Here is a 23,775-nt window from a genome sequence, read left to right as displayed (position 1 = left end):
TGTTCTATTCTGCTCTAAAAGTTTGAAGACATACCTGTTGGAGTACTAATATCAACAAACTTTTTACATCATTTGAATCCTACTTCACTTGTCAAGCTTAATATTAAGCAATTTAAAGATTTCACACTGTGTACATAAAATACATATGAGCACTAATTTTCTTCACAAAGATAATTCTTATATCCTATACTAGCTACTTAAAAGCACAATGAAAAGCCTAGATCAAAAAGGAGAGAACCAACAAAAGAGAAGAGGACAGCCGGAAATAATATCAGGTCTGAAATCAATTAGAAACAGATTCCATAAAACCAAGATTTGGTTCTTTGAGAAAATCACAAGACACATTAACTTAAAGTGACTAAAAGTCTCAGAAATCATATGCAGATTTCCAAAATCATAAATGAGAAGAGAGATAAAACAGAAATTGCGGAAAATAAAAAAAAAGCATTAGGATTTAGTACAATGATTATACTTGACAAAACATAAAAATCTGGCCTGAATGAGAGAGTATGCTCTTTTTATTTTTTCCTTTTTTCTTTTTTTTCTTTATTAACTTGAGTATTTCTTATTTACATATCGATTGCTATTCCCTTTACTTTTTTCTGGGCCAACATCCCACTAACCCCTTCCCTTCCCCTTTTATATGAGTGTTCCCCTCCCCATCCTCCCACCATTACTGCCCTCCCCCCAACAATCACGTTCAATGTGGATTCAGTCTTAGCAGGACCAAGGGTTTCCCCTGCCATTGGTGCTCTTACTAGGCTATTCATTGCTACCTATGAGGTTGGAGCACAGAGTCAGTCCATGTATAGTCTTTGGGTAGTGGCTTAGTCCTTGGAAGCTCTGGTTGCTTGGCCTTGTTGTTCATATGGGGTCTCGAGCCCTTTCATGCTCTTCTAGTCCTTTCTCTAATTCCTTCAACGGGGGTCCCGTTCTCACTTCACTGGCTTGCTGCTGACATTTGCCTATGTATTTGCTGTACTTTGGCTGTGTCTCACAGGAGAGATCTACACCCGGTTCCTGTCGGTCTGCACTTCTTTGCTTCATCTGTCTTGTCTAATTGGGTGGCTGTATATGTATGGGATACATGTGGGGCAGGCTCTGAATGGGTGTTCCTTCCTCCTCTGTTCTAAACTTTGCCTCACTATTCCCTGCCAAGGGTATTTTTGTTCCCCTTTCAAAGTTGGAGTGAAGCATTCACATTTTGAACATTCGTCTTGAGTTTCATGTGTTCTGTGCATTTAGGGCAATTCAAGCATTTGGGCTAATAACCACTTATCAGTGAGTGCATACCATGTGTGTTTTTGTGTGATTGGGTTACCTCACTCAGGATGATATTTTCCAGTTCCCTCCATTTGCCTATGAATTTCATAAAGTCATTGTTTTAGATAGCTGAGTAATATTCCTCTGTGGAAGGGCATCTGCGTTGTTTCCAGTTTCTGGCAATTATAAATAAGGCTGCTATGAACATAGTGGAGCATGTGTCTTTGTTGTATGTTGGGGCATCTTTTCGGTATGTGCCCAAGAGAGGTATAGCTGGGTCCTCAGGTAGTTCAATGTCCAATTTTCTGAATAAACTCCAGACTGATTTCCAGAATGGTTGTGCTCTTAAATCTGCCAAAATTTATGTCACTTGAAGGAACATCTTCTTTACGAGTTAGAACTTCACATTTTCAGGATTTTGAAAAGACTAGGTTTGCATGCACACTTGGTGATCTCAGTTTTTTAATTCCTATTCAATCATTTCTGATAATTCTATTAACATTATTTATTTGGCAATAATCTTGTATTGAAATAAAAGAAGGCAATAAATGGAGTAGCTGAGTTTAAGTCAGGTTGTCTCCAGAAATCAGAATATGATCTCACATTCAGTTACAGAATTACTTGTCCTATGAGATGTCAACTGAATACTTTACATGGATTCAGAGAAATGGCTACATTTATACTATTCATTACAAAACAATCTATATAATTTGGAATAAATAGAAAAAAATTGAAGATATAACATTTCAGATTTAAACTTGTTTCTGTGTGTAAGTCTTTTGCTCACATAAATACCTGTTTACTATGTTGCACTTGGTGTGTGTGCAGGTCAGATGTGAGAATTAGATCCCATGAAACTTGAGTTATAGACAGTTGTGAGCTACCATGTGAGTTATGGAAATCCTTGAGATATCTCTCTAGGTAGGAGGATATTCTGTAATGATCACCAAATGATTTTTTTAATTGTTTTCTCCAGAAAGAAGATGCCTAAAGTTTTGTTTTGTTGGCCTTTGAAGGAAAATTCAGTTTTACAAAAAGAAAAGCACAGAAAAATTCCTGTCATTGTCAGACTGTTGCTTATAAGATGTTATCTTTTGTCTGAAGGTCATATTAGTTATTAATAATGATTTAAATGAATGACATTTTGTTTAAGTCATTTTGTTTTAGTGTTTAAGTATAAGACAAAGCATGGACACATTGAGAATTCACCAAACTCAGCTAGTCCCTCTTTAGATTACCCTGTTATTACCTTGGAGTACTCTTGGAGCTTCCCCAGGGCGAGAACAGAACCACAGTTGATAATCTTCAATGCTCTGGAAGGCAAGAAGAAGCAACCATCACAAATAAGCTGACATGGGAGACTTGAAGAGTCTAGCAATTTCCTTTACTTTTCATATCTAGCTCTGTAGCAGGGAAATTATTTAGACCAGTATTAATGATATATCTTCTGAACACAGGTTTGAGCAAACAGGATTGATTTCAGGAGAAAACCTTTGGGTACTTGCCTTTCCTCCTGGATGGAGCCTTGATCTACTGATCCACTATAAAATAAGAAGTTGCATTCAGCTATTAGCACTAACCAAGACAAATATCATTATGTAATTTCTCACATCTGGGCATACTGAGCAAGGAATATTTAACTTCAACTTAACATGAGCACACAACCTAGTGCTCACAGATGCATATATTCACAGTGACTATGATGACTTTAGCAACGGAACATTTGAAAGATATGATAAATTAGATAACAGTGAACAAAATACTCAAAAACAGAGAGTCTTTGAGGGTACCTAGAAGGGAAAACTGCTTTTGGCTTTCAATGTGAGATGTCCTGTCTGTGGAGATGAAGGACATAGGTCTATTCTGGAAAATAGATGCAATGCTGGAAAGAAGGTCTGGAACGTATTCACTGCAAAAGTGTTATGGATCCATTTGAAACCATCATCGGAATAGAACTTTCTGTTGAATTATTGAGCACCACCCAGGAGTGGCTCTAACCAGAATTGTTAATTTTATTTTCTTTTAGACTCCTATTTAAAACCAATGACATTGCCCCATATAGATTGTAAGTATTATACTGGAGACAAAAAACATACCAGCAGACACACCACCAAATACCCATCCATGCCCCAACATACACAGAGAGGTGATAATGAAACAGAAAGAGAAAAAGTGTGAGACAGAGTGGAAGGAAGGGAGAGGGAGTGGAGCATAGAGACAGAGACAGAGCATCATGGAGATTCTCATTTTACAAACTCACAGAAAGTGATAGACACGTACACACAAACCCATCGCAACACTCATACATACACAGTTAAACAGAGATACTCATGCACATTCTAAAATAGAAAAACAAAGATATATACACATATGGATGCAAAAAGAATATAGAAAAACAGATGCATTCATTAAAGACTTATTCAAAGTTAAAAATAAACACACCAGAACATGTACGCTTACACCTCCATACAGAGAGATAAAAACAAGAAGAAATGGGCAAGATGAGAGAGTATAGTCTAATTTAAAAAAAAAGAAAGAAAAAGAGAAGCAAAGACGAAAGAAAACTCTTCCCAGTAACATTGGTATCCGTTAAATTATGTGTGAGCATATGACAAGTTAATCACAATTTATTTTAAATTTTATTATCTAGTGAATCTAAACATATAGCCCAAATCATTAGGCTATTAGTTCATTAAATCACATAAAACTAGACAGGAATTCAAGAAAAAATGTCACTCAAAGGACTATTATTATGTCTTCGATAACTTCAGGTTAAAAAGGTAGCATTTGTCAAATATGATATATCAATGTATAGTGATCTTATTTCTGCTGTATATACACATTTCCACATATGTGAATCTCAAAAGCAAAATTCCATTTTAACTCAAAGTAGACTGAAAGTAACTTACATGTTTTCTCATCATTGGCAGTAACTTGCTGATTATGTCATTCACTGTATCGAAGTTTGTTGCTGTTACATATAGAGGCTATAGAATGTGCAGAGAGAAAAAATGCTTTAAAACAATGTGGAAGCTCATGTACAAATTTACTATGATCTAATCTTTGTTGATAACTTATACTCTGTAACGACTCCTCTAACATGTAACTTATTTTCTTCCCATAAGTCTGGAAGACACTGAGGATAACATATTTATCTTAAAATTGAAATCTTGGGTACTGAGAAATCAAACATGACTGTCACAGGTTGTGTAAGATAAAGGGTGACTGAGATGCCATGCGTGCTAGTGCTAAGCATCCCGATTTTTCTTTAATTATGGCATAAGGTAGTCATGGAGGGCTCTTAAAAGGAGAGAAGAGACATTTGCTACCTCCCAATTGGACTTCCATCATTAGACCCTACTTCCATGAGCTGCATGTGCACAGCTCTAGGGAAATGAGGATGAGAAGCAGCACAATTATTTTTATAACAATTCAAATTAGTGAGCACTCTTCTCATATCAGGGTTGTAAATAGTAAAATGGTATACAGATACTCTATATCTGTACACTCTTGTTGAAATCTTTTAGGATGTTAGACCTAGAAATGCAAAATATATATTTTACGAACAAGACTCCATTTCTTAACACACCCATGTAAAACCAAGGGTCTTGTACTATGAGCTCTCTACTGCCTCTCATATTTAGAATCTGCTCCAAAAACCTAGGATGACAGCAAGAAGGAAATAGCATGAAATCAAAGTGTAGTAGTCTGAGAAAAAACACTGATGTACTGGAAATCTATACATTACCAGACAGTGAGTAGATAAGTATATTTTTATGAAGTTAGTTTCTATATTGTCAGATATCTGTGATAAGGATTTTAAGTTTCTAGGAAAGAGTCCCTTCAATAAGAAACACAGCACAGGTCTCTCTCCCTATCCATAACCATAACCTTGAACAGAGACCGAAGGAAATCACTTCACAAGCCATCTCTTTCCCAGAGATTTTATATGTTATTTTTTTATTATTCTTTATTAATCAACTGCTTGGCATAAACTCTTACTTTGAAAATGAGGAAAGTTTGTGTATGTGTGTGTGAGCCTCTGCATGTGCATGTGCTTGTGTGTGTGTGTGTGTGTGTTTGTGTGTGTGTGTGTTAGTTTGTTTATGTGTTTGTTTGTGTGGTTCTGAAGACTCATCGAAGACCCTAATGTTACAGGTCAGCTTAGTAGAATTTTATGAAAAGGACACCTTACCCTAACTCATTTTGCATCTAGTTAAACAGAGGGTAACAATTATGCAAAAGCATCTTTGAATATGAAAAAAAGCTCGGATCTTGTAGTTGTAATGTAACATGAAATTAACCAATTTAAGGTTTTGTTCATAATGTAAAATTAATCATCTATGGATGAAAATGTAGATCAGGGATCAGAAATCATACATAATAGAAGGAAATAAACACATGTAAGTTTCCTTCTTACACCAACATGGCTCAATGAAATATGTGCATCCATTCAAACCATATACACACAGGAACATAGACACATATACACACATGCACACAGTTAGACGCAAATACAGTTAGACACAAACACCCACACACAGAAACACACAATGTGAGCATAGCACATTAAGGAAAAGTAAAGCTTCTGTTTTTCTGTTGAATATCTGAAATATCCATGTAATTATAAGATAAAAAGTTTTATTATAAAGAATTCCACACATGCCATAGGGTAACTATTTGTATAGGACTTTAATTCACATTATGGTAAAAAATTTTGTTTTCAGACCATTAGAAACATATCAATGTTTAATAATGATTGAAAAGATGTGTACATTTCTTCCTGACGGTGATTTTGTTTACAAAACAGACTTCAAGACAAAGAAACTTTTCAATAAAATATTTTTAAAATTAACATTTTAAAAGCGTGCATATGAAAATACAATGGGAAGTTTTATAATACATGTTTAAATAATTCTTGACTCATGATGAACCACAAAAATATGAGGCATTCTTATATCATTCTTATATCATTACAATAGTTCAAATGTTTCTTCTCTGAGGAATAAAATGTTTTAATTGTTCAAAAATAAATAAAAATATAGATAATTTAATACATTTGACTATACATTCAGTTAGAAATAATAACTGTAAACATTGAAATTGCATATTAATAGAATAAATGTTCAAGAATTTGGTGATACTATTATTAACAAGGTATGAAATTCAAAACACATTACTTAAAGTCATGTAGGCATGTAGTAAAATACTGTCCCCCAGTCTTGGCATATGCATTGACTCAGGAGGACAATGCAGTTCTTTTCTAAACAATACTAAGCCCTAAAGAAAATATTTTATACATTGATAATCATTGCACTCAAGAGAAGATAAGAACACGATTGGGGAAAAATTGGAGGATATCATGATACTGTGCAGGTGATTTGGCATTTCTATACTTATATGAAATTACCTAATAAAGATAATTTTAAAATCGTCTACATCGATATACCTTAAAATATAAGCAGTGTGGGAAAGTACATTGAATATTAAGAGTAAGATAAAAGGAAAAATTTGGAGGAAATATACAAACATGAAAATAGTAAAAACATTTTCCTAATTTATCCATAGAAGATCTTTACAGGTGTATCTTAAGTATAATGAAATACATGGATAATTCAAAAAATTTCAAACTATTAAAAGAAAAGGCTGAACTATTAACAGAAAATCAAAAAACCAATAAGAAATTTGCATATATGTTAATATTTATAATACATATAATATAAAAATGAAGTATTATGTATTTCTAAATACTCACTAGAGAACATGGAGAAAGAAAATAATGGAGGATATTGAAGAAAGGTAGAAGAGTGTTTTGATGATTTGATAATGTCTCTTGAAGGACAAGAAGGAAATATCATAACAGGAATGCAAGCTAAAAGTAAATATTACTAATATTCTGAACTACACAAAAGGTTTTCAGTAATTATGGTAGGATAAAATATTAAAGCATAGAGTCATAGGAGAAAATTAGTAAAAATGTTCATTTCATAGGAATTGTATCTAAGTCACAGGAGTGTTGAAAGACATTAGGAATATTGTTCATGTCCTATGCTGAGGGTTTGCCACAGCTGAAGTCAACAGCAGAGGCAAGAGAACATTTCCCTATGGGTCGTTCTGCTCTTCTCAGTCCTGAGGACACAAATGGTCAGCCACGTTAGTGCTTGTTCCCTGATTTATGTCACAGAATTGAAATTTATTTTATATTATATTTAATTACTGTTTTGTATAACGTAGACCTGGTAAATAGAAGAAATTGCTTGGTGATCTAAACCAGCTTCATTGTTTTCACCTTGGTAAGTGTAGTGTAGTATCCACAGTGACGTGTTAGAACACTGGCTTTAGGTCCATTTTATACCCATTAGCATTTATGAAAGACAGAGATGGTGATCACTAAGCCACAGTCTTTTCTGCTTTACAGTAGGAAATGTCTTCAATGCTCTACCTGCTGCATAATAGTGAAATATTTGATCTGCACTAAAACAATACTGGAAAGTAGGCAATAATTTAAGCATTAAGAAAATAGACAATTATTTAAAAGACACTTAAGTTTAACTCAGTGATAGAACTACTGAATAGTATGTGTGAAGTTGTGAGTTTTATCCTAAACACTGTACACAAAGATGAACACAGACACACGTAAACACCACACACACACACACACACACACACACACACACACACACACACCACTGTTAAATTTATCAGGGTAATTTGTGAAGAGAAGTTATGTGTAAAGATGCCCTCCTGACTAGATATTCAAATGAATATGAGAATAAAAGGCCACACTTTTGTAGCTGATATTCAAGTGCAGGTGTGAGGGTGCACAGTCAGGGACATAGAGAAGTAGCACAGGATGAAGATTAGGAGCTAAAATATCACTGAGCGATTCGGTAAGGAGAGGAACTCTAAATCTTTATGATAATCTTACATAACAAGACTGGGTTACTAGTCATAAATATTTTAAAATATATAAGGAATAGTGGAAAAAACACAAAAGGCTATACATAAGCAATAAGGCCTCAGGAGGGGGCAGTTTAATTGTAGTAATAATACCTCATGGGAATGATTTGCTGTTGAAACTACTTTATTCAATTTTCACTGATTTAACAAAAATTATTTCCTGTTTTCAGACGGCTAGTACATGAATCAGTTTTGTTTCATGTTGTTATCTACATGTCACATATGAGAGTCCTATGTGTGCATGGAATACAGATACAATATCCACACACTAATGCCTACATTCTCTACCTGTCCCTCCCTCGTCACTTCCACTCTCCCCATCAATGCACTTCTTATGTCTCCATCGTCCATTACTTTACAAACTGTCTCTCTCCTAATCATGAACCTGGAATATTAGTTTTCATATGTATTCACATACAGTGTCACAGTATGCAATGTCCTCAGTGGATATCTGCAGGGATAGATCTGTTTTGTTCTGCTTCTTCGCATCACGAATGGATCTGTCAAATGCAATAAAACATATAGTACAGCAAAATTAATTAGTAGCTTATTTCAAGCTAATCCCTATTAATGGTGTTTTCAGAATCATCTTAACTTTCAATACAAGAAAATAAGTTCAGCAAAGTTCATTATTTGACTGGTGAATTCTCAAAAATGTTTCAGAAACAACATGGTCAGGTAATAATAGTACATTGACCTAAATAATATAGCCAGTCCTGAAAATGATGTATCTGAAACAAACAGAATAGTAGAAATCTGCTTTACCTCAAATGAGGAAGCAGCCGATGGTTTGAATATGCATACTAGAGTGACATCTACTTAGGGAAACTTAAAGTTAAGACTTGAGAGTAGTGTTTACTCTAATACAAAGAATAAATAATACATGACGAACTTGCCCAAAATTAAATAAAATAAGCAATGGACAGGAGAATATGAAGCATTATCCATTCATCATCTAATTAACAGCTGATTTCGAGACAGACTATGAAATATATACATATATATATATATATATATACTTTTTTTAAACAAAACAAAAACACATACTGCCATTCCTATATCACCAAGGAATTAAAATACGAACATAAGTAAAATACCTTTGTAGAAAGAAGTACCACCAAATGGTCTCTTCCATGGAACTGTAAAGTTGAAAAAATTAGAGTTGTGATAAGTGGTGAGATTTCTAAGGTTATTATGTATAAAAATATGTTGTTTGTGGCAATTAATTATGGTATAGATGTATTTGGTAGTCTCCAAATGACTCCACTTCTTCACGACCCATCTTTTTGGAGTGGAATTGCTGTCATTTGACACTTTACCATTCCTAAATATAATACTTATCGTATTCTATAAGGGAGAAACACTAAGCATTAAATCACCATCTTTAGAATTTTTACCAGAGGAGTAGAAAATATTCAGATAACAACCAAAGGTGATCTTCTCTTTTGTCAGAGTCTATGACAAATGCTTTTCCATGTAAAGAGCAAACCCATAGAGCTTAGAATTCTCATAAAACGTTTGTTTATGCTATCTGAGTCAACTGTGTGATGATACTAAGAGTTTGGGCAGAAGAATGAAAAGGGCTCAAATTTGGGGTGTGCATGAACTTTTCATGTAGAAAAGAAATTTGAATTTCAGTGTATGCTTGTGTAGAGCAGAAGGCATATGCTACACACTCCCTTTGATTTCCACAACTGCACTCAAGATAATATAAATATGCCATGAGCACATCTTCTTATGAAAATTAAGAATGCAAATTTGAAATTTTCCTTAACTCTGCAAATTATACCTGACTCTGATGGTCTAATGCCACTAGTCCTTTTTAATTGACTATAGACAACAGTGATAATCTGCTACACGGAAATTTAAATACTTGTGTATTGCATGAGTAATTTTTCATCATTCAACTTAATACAAATTTTAAGAAAATGTGTGTGTAGAAAGTATATGTCACATTTTAATATAATATACTAAACTATATATGTGTGCACTTTTAAAACACAGATAAAATCAGATCATTCTGGGGAGAAGAATGTCTAGGATATAGTAACACCTTGTCCTGTCAACATTTTTCTTAGAAGACAATGCACTTTTGTCCTGCCCCACAGCTCTTGTGGAGTCTTGATGAACATCAGAAATCAGAACAGAAATCACGTACCTACATGTAGAAATGTATATGGTGAAGAGGATAGAAAATCTAGGGTCATCATAGAAGTGGGAATGTTGAGTTGGCCTCCTATATGCACACAGAATAAAATTGATTCTAGTTTTGCAAACATTTTGTGATGATGAAAATCTTTGGTGAAAGAAGTTACTAGATACACATTCTTCAATGGTCACCAATAGCCATAGCCTGATTGTTGTTTTTTAATTGGGGAATTTTAGAATGAGTTCTCATTCACTGGGAAGTGAATTACACACCATTAATTCAACCCAGAAATTCTGAAACAATCCTCTTGTGATCACCGGTCCGAAATCTAGTACTTACCAAAAGGTGACAACAGCATTTCCCATAGGCCAATACAGGTAAATGGACTTGGAAGCAGGGCTGTTGTCTGTCCTGAATATGTCCACTTCATTACCAAGCCACAGGTAAGTCAATGGAATGACATGCTTTACTTTAAACTTCTTCTTATTCCTAAAAAGAGAATCAAATATCTCCGTTAGTTTAATTTGCATGGTAGTTGGAATTGTGGTAAGACCCAGTTCTGCCAGCCCCAGAGCAAAGGAGGACACATCCATTTCTATATCCAGGCAGAGCTTCATTTTTAGAAAGTGACCTATTTCAATATTTCTTACCTGGATTTAGTTAAGTAACAACCATTTTGCTTTGCTTTTTCTCATAATACACAAAGAAAATTATTTCAAGACTTTTATTTTTATTAATTACATGTAACAAGTTTTCTAGAATAAAATCAAAATTATTGTTTGACTTACAAAATCCATTTTCTCTTGTGCATCTCCCTGTACTAAATGAATCACTTACCTCTTTCCAGTTGCTCCTTTAGGAAACCCACAAAGTATATATCGCACAAGTAACCAAAAACACGATTCTTTCTACCAATAATTTTTCCAATTAATCAGAAGAATGTATTCCTATCAAACATACTGGCATTTTTAGAAGTATTTTTAACAAACAATCATCTATGAGGTATAAATTTTCTTCTTTTTTCATTCCTTTTATGGATAATTTGCTCTTGAGAATTCTCCATAAAAATACAGTGTGTTTAATGATTTTTTCCTCAATTTTCCTTTCCATTCTATCTCCTGACAGATCTCCAACCCACATTCAAGGATTTTTTTGGAATGTTTTAATGATGGACATAATATAATCTGGTGTGTTTGCTGTGTAAACCCAGGTATTAAACTTACCTTCGAATACTCGTGTTCTAGTATGTGGCTACACAACTGAATTATAAATGACTCCCTCTCTAATTCTGGGGACAGAATATCACAAGAATAAGCCATGCTCCAAAGATTCCTGTATATAATCCTTTAATATTGGAAACATATGAAGACTAATTGCACTACAAAAAAAGATTCCTCATGTATTCTGATGTTACATGCTATAGTCAAAATACACGCTATCATGTAACATGTAACATGTAACTTCAAGATATACATACACACAAGTCTCAGTAATACGAGACAGTTATATCTATTATTTACATTCACCATTGAAAACATCTAAATGTATATATATATATATATATATATATTCCTATATAAAAATCAAAATTTCCAAGAAATCCTTGAACCTAAAACTTCTCATTCCATGGTCTGTTAAGAGATAAGCTTCTTTGAAAATGGAAATCATGACAATCATTTCTTATAAGCTTGATAACCTTCTTTAGATAATATGAATGTGAATCTAAATATAGTTTTAATTACTATGGCAACCCGACAGAAGGGACCCTATAAACTGCCTTTAAGAAACCAAAAATTGCTGTTTCCTTTATTCTCACAACACAAAATGAAGTTGACTTCCTTCCAGCAACTCCACTTATATGGCAAATGATCAGTTTTTTTTTTTCACTTTTCAGATAAGTTGATAGCTATATTTTAAAATAAAGTGTGAAGATTTTCCAGTGTGGAATGTAGGGAGCTGTGTAGAGAATCAAGAAAGATGGACAGATTGATAGACAGCCAGTCAATTCTCTTATATTCAGCCTGCCTCAATAAGTCACTAACTATTTTCTTTGAAGGAGCTTACATGACTGATCAGGGTTGCAGGAAAAATGTACCCAGTTGGTGTATTTATAATGTACAGAAGAACTCTCACCTGAATCTTTTATTTTCTCACAATCTGTGAAATGGATCTTCTGGAAAATAATTCACTGATTCTCAGAAAATTACAACCCCTACCCCCCCAAAATGTTATAGACTATTTCATTGATGTCTGATAATTTTATGTACTTATGAGAACAGCACTTAAAATATTAAAGTGATAATGTCAGCAGCAACATCACACCTTCTAGAATAATAGAAGGCTATGATCATGACCAGTGGAGATTATATATGATGTGGTCCCAGAAAACCCCTCTATGGCCATAAATTGCAATATAACCATGTACACAGCTTCATTCAATCACCTCACTTTTCTCTAGTGTCTGCAGAAAAACCAAGCAAGACTTAGTACCAGCAGTTTCCTATTTTAGTGGAGGGATAGGAGTTGCTTCCTGTCTCTTCATGCTAATGTGGAAGCTATGAGGTCAGGAGACTTACATGTGTAGCCCCTTATGACCAACCGTCTTGCTTCTATACTGTATTTGTAAACACCAAGCAAGAAGGCTCCTGCTTATCATGGATTTATTATTTTATTTAGAGAAATGCGTCCCTGTATATTTCACGAGTCTCTCATAATGTCTTGTAATCCTCATAAGTTAGTTTTAAAAATGCTAGAACTGTGGACACATGCTAGCATAACAGTCTCCTTGGTAGCTTGTTGCTAATCTTTTGCCAGATTAAAACAACAGAGTAATACCTTAATTCATTTTTTAAATGTGCCCAAGTAATGTGTCAAAAAAATTGCAATTACGTAGGGTTAGTCAACTAAGCATCAACCCTACTCAAGAAGTAAAGGCCACTAAGGAAATTTGAGAGTAAGAGAGCACCCCACCCCTAGGAAAATCACATAGTTGCTTATCTAATGCCAAATATACCTTCCTGAAAACACAAATACACACAGTATTATACTGACTGAGCATGCTATATTTAAATACTTAGAAACTATACATTTATATGTGTATATACATATCTATTATATATGTGTATCCTAAGTTAGCTTCTATATGAAATAATGTGTAAGAACAAGTAATAAAAAACACAAAGCCATGATTTTAAAAGAGAAGAAGGAGGGATCTATGGAAGGACATGGAAGAGGAAAAGGAAAGAGAGCAGTGAAGTAATTATAATCTCAAAAATAATGGCTAGTTTAAATAGTTTTGTACATTAAATCTTTTCCCATGTGTGGCCTCTTATAGTAAGGAATGCATGATGCTTTTACTTACAGTTTACTGGATATAACCAAAACATCAGTGAAGAGGGTGAGATATCGTTTATTTCTTTTCCAGCCTCTTCGGAGAACCGCGGCCCCTTGGCAAACTACGGCTCGATTTTCTTCTCCCACATCTTCCTCAATCATTTCCATGTTGGAAAAAAATGCTCCTCATACAGAACTCCACCTAGCAGAGAAAGTATTCAGTGGATAAGTTATAAGACCAGTATTCATACTCTATTTCAAAGGGTAAATGGTGTTAAAATACAGACTCAATTTTCCAAGCATGATTCTGTTGAGGTATAGACAGATTTAAAATGTAACAGAAAATATGTCATGTATGAAGAAAACTATTGGGAACATATTGAAGAACTGGGATCTTTTCAGAAGTGGGAATCTTTTCTGAAGAGTCATGGGGTAGTTTGAAGAATTGTAAATGGAAGGATCTAGAGAAATAGTTCTCAAACTGTAAATGCTGCAACACTTTAATGTGGATCCTAATGTTGTGGTAATAACATCCAAATAAGTTACTACACTGCTAATGTATAACCAAAAATTTGAAATTGTTTTGAGTACTAATGTAGATGTAGGTTATGACAGATATCAGATATGGTACTCTGAGAAAATGCCATAACTAAATCTTTGTTAGCTATCATAGTAGATGTGAAGAAATAATCAGGTTATCTAGATGATTTAGTTAGGTCTCTGGGAGGGACTCAGAAGTGCCAGGCTTGGTCCAGCTCAAGATACAGTAAAGAAAGATTCCTGATGGTAACAAACAGATAGATAAAAATAAACAACAAAAAGAAGAAGAACAACAACAACAATAACAAAAATGAAAAAGAAAATAAGCATTCGTCAAAAAATTGTGAAATTGTCTTGTCTAACAAAGGTACATATTTCCCTTGTGGCAAAAGGGACATCTGACTCTCCATTGACTTGTTCTTATAGGATATCAGTTCCCATTCTGACCTTCTTTATTCCTGAAGGGGCTAAACATACTTTATATAAATTTAAAATCCCCATCTGCGTTTCTGTTCTTTTCCAACATCCTGTCCCCGTCCTCATCATACTAACTCCTAATACGTGCGAGAAACCCCCTCATCTCTGTGAGTCCTTTTTCCTGACCAACCTATCTCCTTCTTTCTCTTCTGATTGTATTCCTTCTCTTTTCCTAGACTTGATCATATCAAACCTGTTTCTTTTCTCTATATCCTGAAATATTCCGGATGCCTCTGAACATTTTCCTCTCTTAACCATAACAATATTGCTGCTCTAATAATGCAGTGGCTTCTGCTTTGGTGTTTCCTTTACTTTCCCTGCTCATTCAGTTTGGATATTTAAAATACGAAGTTACTCAAGTGACAGTAATTCATCCCACAATATGTAATATAATATATGTATATTACATCTTTCAAAGAATTTGTGCAGAAATGTCCTAGCTTCCATTTTTAAGGGACTTAAGACAAACATGAATCAAAGCCTCAAACACAGAACACCTATGGTTGCCATCACACACATCAAGCAATAATGATAGATATGTTTAAATATAGTATTACCTCAGTTTCATGATGAACAAAATTGAAAGTAAATGACCATGTCATGAAAGCTGTGCATTTCTAATCTGAGTCAATGTTAAATTTGAGATTTAGATTCCAATGAATACAAGGTGTGATGGAAAAAATAACAATTTCATGAAAAGCAGAGAATTCTTAGATTTTGGGTTAGATTTACCAGTTTCTTAAGATCATTATCTGAAGTCATGGTGGGTAATGTACATGGGTTGAGAATAAAGTAATCCTCATTTCTAACTTGTACAGTTTTTAAAAATTTACCCAAATTATTCTCCTCTGTAACTCAAATATACCCCTCTCCATGTGATAACTTTGTTTCTGTAGAAGTTTGGTGTTGACTATTGCTACAATGATTACCTTTTCAAGAAACCACTTTAGGTGAGAGTTATTTCACATGATCTGGAAGAATCAAGACAGAACACTTCCTGATACCATAAGTCTATCATGAGAATCAAATTATATAAATACATACCTTTTTAGATGAGCCTGCAATGAAGAATTCATCGAACAATGTGAATTTTCCTTCGCCTCTCTGCCTCTAAACACCAAACCGGTGACTGCAGTGGCTAGAAAGCAACTGTAGTCTGAGGATTCTGTAGTTGTCAGGCTGAAGAACCATTGTGATGTCAATATTCTATGGCTCATGCCATCTGGCAGAGTGACATGTGCATTCCATTTCTCTCCCTCTAGCTTTAAAACATGGAATACACAAGTGGAACCACCAGTATTTGTAATGAATAACATTTTCACAATTATAAGTATACATATATATGTAGACATAGCTACATCTATAGTTAAAAGCCTTTAACGTCCCAGAGAATTAGAGTCAAAGATAGACAGCAGTTAATGGCAGTCCTTATAGATATAGATGAGAGAGGATACAGATACATGGATGGATACATAGATAGACATGTGTATGATAAGAGGAATATTGTGAAATGCATGTGAATCCTAGAAGATTGTCAAGTCTTATTTTTCAACAAAAGGCTCCTTATGAAAAAGGTAGCATGGAGACGACATTAACACTGTGAACCTTAGACCTGAATAGACACAAAATATCAAAGAATTTTAATTGGAATGTGCTTTACTGACAGAGAGTCTGAAACCTTCACACAGTTCTGTGAAGCCAGACAGCTTTGAAGGATACAGAGGAGGACACACAATTATTAATATGCAGTAAATTTTATAGAGTGTAGCCTAGAGACAAAGAATTGTGATTGAAACAACCTGAGAGATACTCTATAAATCTCAGACTCAATCTCCCATCTAAATATCCATAGCATTCCAAACCTTTCTGTCTTGTTCTACAGGATGGAAACTCTCTAAACGTTCTAGAGTATTATTCCTTATGAAGGCGAACTTTATTCTGGCCCCGCTAGTTTTAATTTTTCTCATGATTTTCTCCCTTTTCTCATGGACAGACTTGGTCACATAAAGTTGTTTTTCTCTCTGCCCTGAGCTCTGTATATTGCACTCTCTCATCTATAATCAAAGCCTGCCCTCTATTATTATATAGACTATTCGTTTGATGGTTTGTCTACTGTGTCCTGCAACACAGTTTGAATATTTAAAATATACATTTACTTAACAGAAGGAAATTTTGATTAAATCGTATATTACCCCTTTCAAGAAATTTGGAGAGACACCATTACTTTTACTTAAAAAGCCTTTAACTTTCCTGAGAATTAGAATCAAAGGGAGACAGCATTTAATGGCAGTCCTTATATTTATTCAAGAATAATGTAAAGATATGGTTAAAATATTAGGAAAATGCAGTTCCTCATTAAATAAAATTGAAAGCAAATAATGAATGGAGTGTTGTACCTATTTTATCAGTATTCTGTTAAATTTTGTTGAAAACAATTTGCAGAATACCAGAATTCTTCTACTGTGGGTTGAGGTTACAAATAAAAAATCTTTGCAATCATGGTGCGTTATCAACTTGTTTGGGCATAAAATAATTCTCACTCTTAAACTGGTCAGATATTTTTAAAGGTTTGCAGAAACTTTTCTCCTGTTTATGGAAATGCATCCTTCTCCTCACATGATAACTCTCTATCATTAAGGAATTGGTAGAGAACATTCCTAACATAAATAGTTTTCCAAGACACTGGTGATTTGAATTACTTCACATAGTCTGAACAAATCAAGACAGACCACTTCCAAATAATATAAGTCAATTATGAGTATCACATTTGTTATTGAAATTACCTTTATGGTGAGATAATATGGAATGGAGAACTCTGATTCAATGTAAAATTTTCTTCTCGTTCCCAGCATACAATATTGAACTACATACAGCAGTTAGTTGACAAACTACTGAAGTCTGCGGACTCTGTAGCAGTCAGGCTGACAGAATGTTATGGTGTATTAGAAGAGATGGCATGTTTTGACAATGTGACCCATGCATTTCATTTTCTTTTCCTTCTACCCTTTGGTTTTAAAGCATGTGTGTGTGTGTGTGTGTGTGTGTGTGTGTGTGTGTTTGTTTGTTTATGTGTGTGTATGTATATATTTTACATATATATTCATATTTCATAAATAGAAACACTGAGATAGATATACAGATTGATAGATGGATGGGTAGATGGTAGATATCTGCATTTTGAAGGAATACTTTGAAAAATATTTTGTAATATATATTCACCCCGAAAATTCTTACTACCTAGTTCATTGAATCAATCAAAGGTCAACAAGAAAAATTCAGTATTCAGATACCATGAACTCTGTGGGCCTTAATATCTAACAGAGACAAAACTCACAATTACTTTAAAGATAAATGTGCTTAAGTGAGATAAATTCAGAATGCTGAAAGTCAGACAACACTGAGATCTACAATAAAGAATAGATAATTATGAGTGTATAGTTACATTTTTATAGTAAATCCTAGAGACTCAAAGCATGGAGAATGAACCAACCTGGGAGATAATGTGTAAATGTCATAATTAAAACAGTATATGTTATGTACATTATCCTCATAAAACGATCATGTAATCTTAGAAGGTTTATGATTTTAAAACAAAGGAATTTGAGTGATAGTGTCAAATTATACCTTTTGCAAACTGTATTTCAACTGATGTGTGTAGTTACACAGAACTAATGAAGATAGCACAAGTCTATCAAACTACAATTTTTTTCATGGAGATTGTCTGCTACGTAATTCTAACTGTAAGGAAATACATTGTAGTGCAAGTAATAAAAGAAATACAGAATCAAATCTATGTTCTCGAATGTCCTCTACTTTATTGAGGGTGTGTTTTTCTTCCTACCACAGGCGTCTCCCATTTTCTACTCAGATGTTCCCCATTCTGCACCAGTCAGCCTCGTTCATACACAGTCTTTTTCTCTTTCTCTGCTCTGAACGCTTCCATATGCTGCTGAACATTTTTCTCCAAATAACATACTTTCCAGTAATAATGGAGTGATTACTATTTTTGTAGGTTTTTTTTACTGTGCCCTACTCATATGATTTAAAATTTCATGTATACTTTTCCTATATGAATATCACTCTGACCAAATCATGTTTTATCTTTCAAGAACTATGTACAATGACACCAAAATTTTCATAGACATACTTTAAGATCCCTAGAAATCAAAGTGTGACGGAGAAACAGCAGTCAGTGGTGGTCACCAAACATTTCAAAAATAACATAAAGTTACTTTATAAAATGTACCAGTTTCATGATAGTTTCATGAACTAGTTTCATGATAAAGAAAATTAGAAATAAATGAGCATATTTTTAGCTTCATTCCTTCCTAATGAAAATCGATGTTAAAACATTGAGAGAAGTTTTAAAGAACATAATGTATATATTGGAAATAATAACACTGTTGAAAATCAGAGCGTTCATAGATTTTAGCTTGAAGCCAGACAAGTTTAAAACAAAATGTTGTGGTCATCATCATCGTCTGCAAAACAATTAGATAGTCAGGAATATAATACTTTCTTATTTCTTGGATATTGAAAATTTGCATAAAACATTGTCCTGGCAGTTCAGAGCATACCTCTACTCACGTGACAACTTTGAAGTTTTAGGAATTGGTATTGAACATTGCTACCATGAGTACTTTCCATGAACCCACTTTTGAGTTAAAAGTTAGTTCACATGATCTGGAGGAATCAAGACAAAAATGTCTTTATTTCAATACACTACTGTGAGAATCAAGTTAGTTATTATAAACATGCCTTTACACTGGAGCCAGGATTGGAGAAAGTATTACTAATTGTAAAATGATCGCTTTATTTCCTAGGACAAAAAACAAAGTGCTTTTGCAGATGGTAGACCAAACACTAAGGTACATTTTTGTCTGATTGCTCTGCTAAGACTTCGAGTAGTATATTTGAATAAGTAGGGAGAGAGTGGGAAGCCTTGTCTAGTCCCTGGTTTTAGTGTGATTGTTTCAACTTTCTGTCCATTTATTTTGAAGGTGCCTACTGGTTTGCTCGATATTGCCTTTGTTATGTTTAGGACATTCTGTATTGGGAGAACTGTGTTCTGATGATTCCAAGTAGCCTTGGTTTCTGTTGTTTTCAATCTTGTGCTTGCCTCTTTCCCCCTGGTTATCTCTAGTGCTACCTGCCCATTGCTGTCTGTGACTGGAGCCTGTCTCTACTATGATACTGGTTGTGACAGAACTCCCCAGAGTTCAGCTGTTTCTGTGATTCTGTGAGTCTTGCAACCTGTGATCCTGAGGTCCTGAGATCCTGGGTGTGTTAGAGCTCCTTGGAGTCAAGTATTCTCACAGTGTTGCAAGACTAGGTGAGGATCCAGATCCCTGGGTTTACTCCAGTCAGTGGAGCAACTTGAAAGTAACCCGTTTCTCTGGCTGGGCACAGATCTGTGTTTCTTTGAGTTCTGTGTGGTCATAGTTATGCTGTGTATTGGGAAAAATGTTGTGACCTCAAATGTAATGTTGAGTTCATCAGAGCTCCAGTGGTACTGGTTGTGTGAAATCTCCTGGCGTCAAGCTTCCTTTGTGATCCTGGGATCCTGAGATCCTGTGAATTTCAGAGCCTCTGGGAGTTGGGTTTCCTCTGGGTGTTGTAATAGTGGATGCAGAGCCAGCGTGCCAGGTGTGCTCTGTGTCCAGGTTCAGGCCATGTTCAGCTGTTCCACTGGCTGGGCCAGGTTCCTATGTCTCTAGATCCTGGGGGATCCAGTTGCTCCAGGTGTTGACTTACATGTTTTGGCCTCTCCTGTCATCCTGTTCATTTCACAGCACCTGTGAGTCAGGCTTCCTCTGGGTGTAGGACAGGGTGCAGAGCCAGCACACAATGTATGCTCATTGCCAGTTTATTCACAATATTTAAGATATGGAAACAGTGTGAATGTTTTTAAATTGATGAATAAATAAACAAAATTGTGATATATATATATATATATATATATATATATATATATATATATACATATACTGTACAAGCCCATTCAATCGTTAAAAACCGGAAATGACACTTGAAAGTAAATTGATAGACCTATAAATATCGTAATTGTTTTAAGTTGGTATACCAAACTGATAAAGGCAAATACTGAAAATTCCCTCTCATCTATGATTGTTAACTTCAAATTTTACATGCAAACCTACAGGAAGGAAAACTGAAGAAGTCAAAAATAAAAGGGACCATTTCATATCGCGTAGAGATCCTAGAGAGGGAAACAGCAAGAGAAGTGATAAGAAGCATAAAAATTATGTTCCTCTATTATTTACAGAAATAAAAAATAGTACAAATATGTGTACATAATTATAGACACACATACACACACACAAACACATGCACACGCAAACACACTCACATGTGTGCTATGACACTTTGACTAAAAATGTCCCCACAAAAGCTCATAGACTGTCTACAATGGCACCAAAACTTGGCATAAAAAAATAAACATTCAGTTTTATTTTTTCTGTTGCTTTGGTACTGTTCATGAGACTCTCAAAACAATGTAGGCCATTGCCCTCGGATGTTTTCTAGAGTGTTAAAGACTTTACCTATTGCTGGAGACACAATGCACCTCAGATATAGAACTCGGATTATCCAACATGGATTTGACCTGAACACCACCTTCATCATTATGATATTTTATAATCCTGGAAGTTTTTATACATGCTTGTAATGAAAGCAACCAATAGGTTTACAAAATTGTAAGTGAATTTTGGTCTGAAATATTATGTTGAATTATGCGTATGTCTACAAAATTCTCTGATTCTGTCTATGACCCAGTGCTGAGGAACCTCGTCAGCATAGGGAGGGTCCTTAGTGGGAATGGTAACAGTGCTGATTCAGGAATCACTTGGGGCCAGAAGTAGATGCAAGCTACTATTTCAGGGATTCTGTTTATTGAAGATTCTCATCATTTTTTATTTTCTTCTCCTTTCTCACCATTCCTTAAGCTTCTCTATAATCATTCTTTCTTCTCCCCTTTCATGCTCTTAAATTTTCCCAACTAGAGAGCTGTAACCCTGTCTTTTATTGAGCAAACCTACATCATCAAGGCTTTGCTCACTGTTAATAATCATCAAAACTCCTCAAATTTACATAAATTCTTTTAATCTCAGATCAAGAGTCCCAAACCCTGTGTCCTTAGAGCAGAAAATAATCAGCAAACAGGAGAATATTTCCTTATAGGTTTGCACAGTCCGTTCTTCATAGGTCGCTGGGTACAGCTCTTACAGTTTCCTGGTACAGCAGACAGCATTGGTAGTAACTATTTTCACTGGAAGAATAGAAAAGTGACAAACTACTAAAATTAAAATAATCGCTTACAAAGTTTTAACTATCATGTTGACCTCTTAGTCTTAAGGCACAGGTCATATTTTACATTCGTGAATTTCCAATTTATTTTTAAGAGTAAGTTATTACTTCCATATTGAACAACATCTGTTTCTGCAACCAGCAAATACTACTCAAGTGATTCCAAATGCTGATGGGCTGAGGTGCATTTCTCCTACCTCCCCAATGCTTTATATACTCAAGTGAAAGACACATACAAACAGTCTTTGTTTTTATATGCCTTTTTCATCTCAATGGCGAGACCACTTCCTAACCTACAAGTGCCTAAACTGTCCCCCTCTGATATTCCCACGTTATTACTTGCTGAAGTCTATATTCCTCTTTGTTGCCCTGGACCCCATTGGGCAGCCGTCCAGGGCCGGCTTTTACACTGGCTTTTCCGTGTCAGCTGCTTCTCTGTCCTGAACCACTCTCCTTTGTTTTTGTCCTGGTGAATCTCCATGCCTCCTTCCTCCCTGGTCCTTTTATCAAGCATTCTAAAACTGCTGCCTCTGTCTGCACCGCCTAGACACTCGTTATCAAAATCTTTATTAACTCATCAGAACCATCTGAGACAGGTCCCTCATTCAGAATTTCAGGAAACTACAATAAGCATGAGAATAAACCTGCCTCAATAACAATTTGCATATGGTTTGTCTGAGAACATTTTCCCCAAAATCAGAAAGGTAAACATGTTAAAATAATAGGAGCATAGAAAACATCAAGTAGAGACAGAATAATCAAAGAATAACTGAAGAGAGAATTAAAAAAACAATACTTTATGAAGGAAAATGACCAAGTCACTTATAAAGCTGACTTCATTAGAGCAACACCTGACATTTCAATATTCACATTCTAAAATACATTTGGGCCTGGATCAACCTCCTCCATGTTATCAAAGAATACAGATGCTTCCTAGACTTTATTACTCAGCCAAAGTATCATTCATATCAGCCAAAAAGGAGAAACATTACACAGCGTAGTAACCAGTAAGCCATTTCTCATCAACAATCTTGTTCTACAAAAGGAAAACAGCAGTCTGAAGATAAGGTATATATTGAAGAGAACAAAAATGATAAAAACCCTGTAGTCATTCATCAAAAAAGGGGGGAAAGTATATGGCAACAAAATTACAAGGCCCTTTATATACTGCTCATTAATAACTCTAAGCATTAACTCTCTCAAACCAATAATATAGACACTACCAGTTTGGATTAAAAAAAGTTTCCATCACGTTTTCCCACATCGAAAAAATACACTTGTTTTCGATACAATTGCATACACTTGTTACAATGCAATAGCCTACATTTCTTTGTGTACGTTTCAGGTACCATTAATTTTTACATGTTCCTTGTTGTAGAAGTTGTTCAGTTAAAGTTTTGGCAGTCATGTTGGAGAGGCTTTATGGGTGAGTTCAAGGGCTCATGTTAGAAGACTGCAAGGAAAGTGGGAAAAAAATCAATTCTATAATATTTTTTGTCCTAATAAAATCAAAAGTTTTATACAATTTATTCAGCTTTAAATGATAGAATCAAAAGGGTATTATATGGAAATCTAGGTTTTTCATTTTATAAATCTTACTGATTCATGAGCATGGGGAAATATTTCCATTATCTGATATCTCTTCAATTTATAAGATATTTTTGTTGTTGTTTTTGGTTTTATACTTTGTTTTTTTTCTGTTCTTTTTTTTGTTTGTTTTTTTATTAAAA

General features: G+C 34.6%; 1 protein-coding gene across 3 annotated transcripts in view; it reads right to left on the bottom strand.

The window, feature by feature from the left end:
- LOC148006698 (uncharacterized) overlaps positions 1 to 15,897 on the bottom strand; it is a 54,932-nt gene extending 39,035 nt beyond the window's left edge. The window contains exons 1-7 of one of the 3 annotated variants that reach the window (XM_087640755.1): positions 15,767 to 15,897; positions 13,734 to 13,907; positions 10,712 to 10,861; positions 9,321 to 9,362; positions 8,642 to 8,723; positions 4,173 to 4,250; positions 2,513 to 2,576 (exon numbers count right to left, since the gene is read on the bottom strand). In XM_087640755.1, coding sequence (XP_087496881.1) covers positions 2,513 to 2,576; positions 4,173 to 4,250; positions 8,642 to 8,723; positions 9,321 to 9,362; positions 10,712 to 10,861; positions 13,734 to 13,873 — 556 coding nt within the window. In that variant the 5' untranslated portion in view covers positions 13,874 to 13,907; positions 15,767 to 15,897. The remainder of the gene's footprint in view (positions 1 to 2,512; positions 2,577 to 4,172; positions 4,251 to 8,641; positions 8,724 to 9,320; positions 9,363 to 10,711; positions 10,862 to 13,733; positions 13,908 to 15,766) is intronic. The other 2 variants (XM_087640751.1, XM_087640765.1) reach the window with 2 other exon arrangements.
- Positions 15,898 to 23,775: the final 7,878 nt, after the last annotated feature.

The sequence above is a fragment of the Rattus norvegicus genome, chromosome 2 (assembly GCF_021556685.1).
Source record: "Rattus norvegicus strain SHRSP/BbbUtx chromosome 2, alternate assembly SHRSP_T2T, whole genome shotgun sequence".
NCBI lineage: Eukaryota > Metazoa > Chordata > Mammalia > Rodentia > Muridae > Rattus > Rattus norvegicus.
Note: the sequence above shows the minus strand (reverse complement) of the source record. Positions and strands in the feature narration are given on the sequence as shown.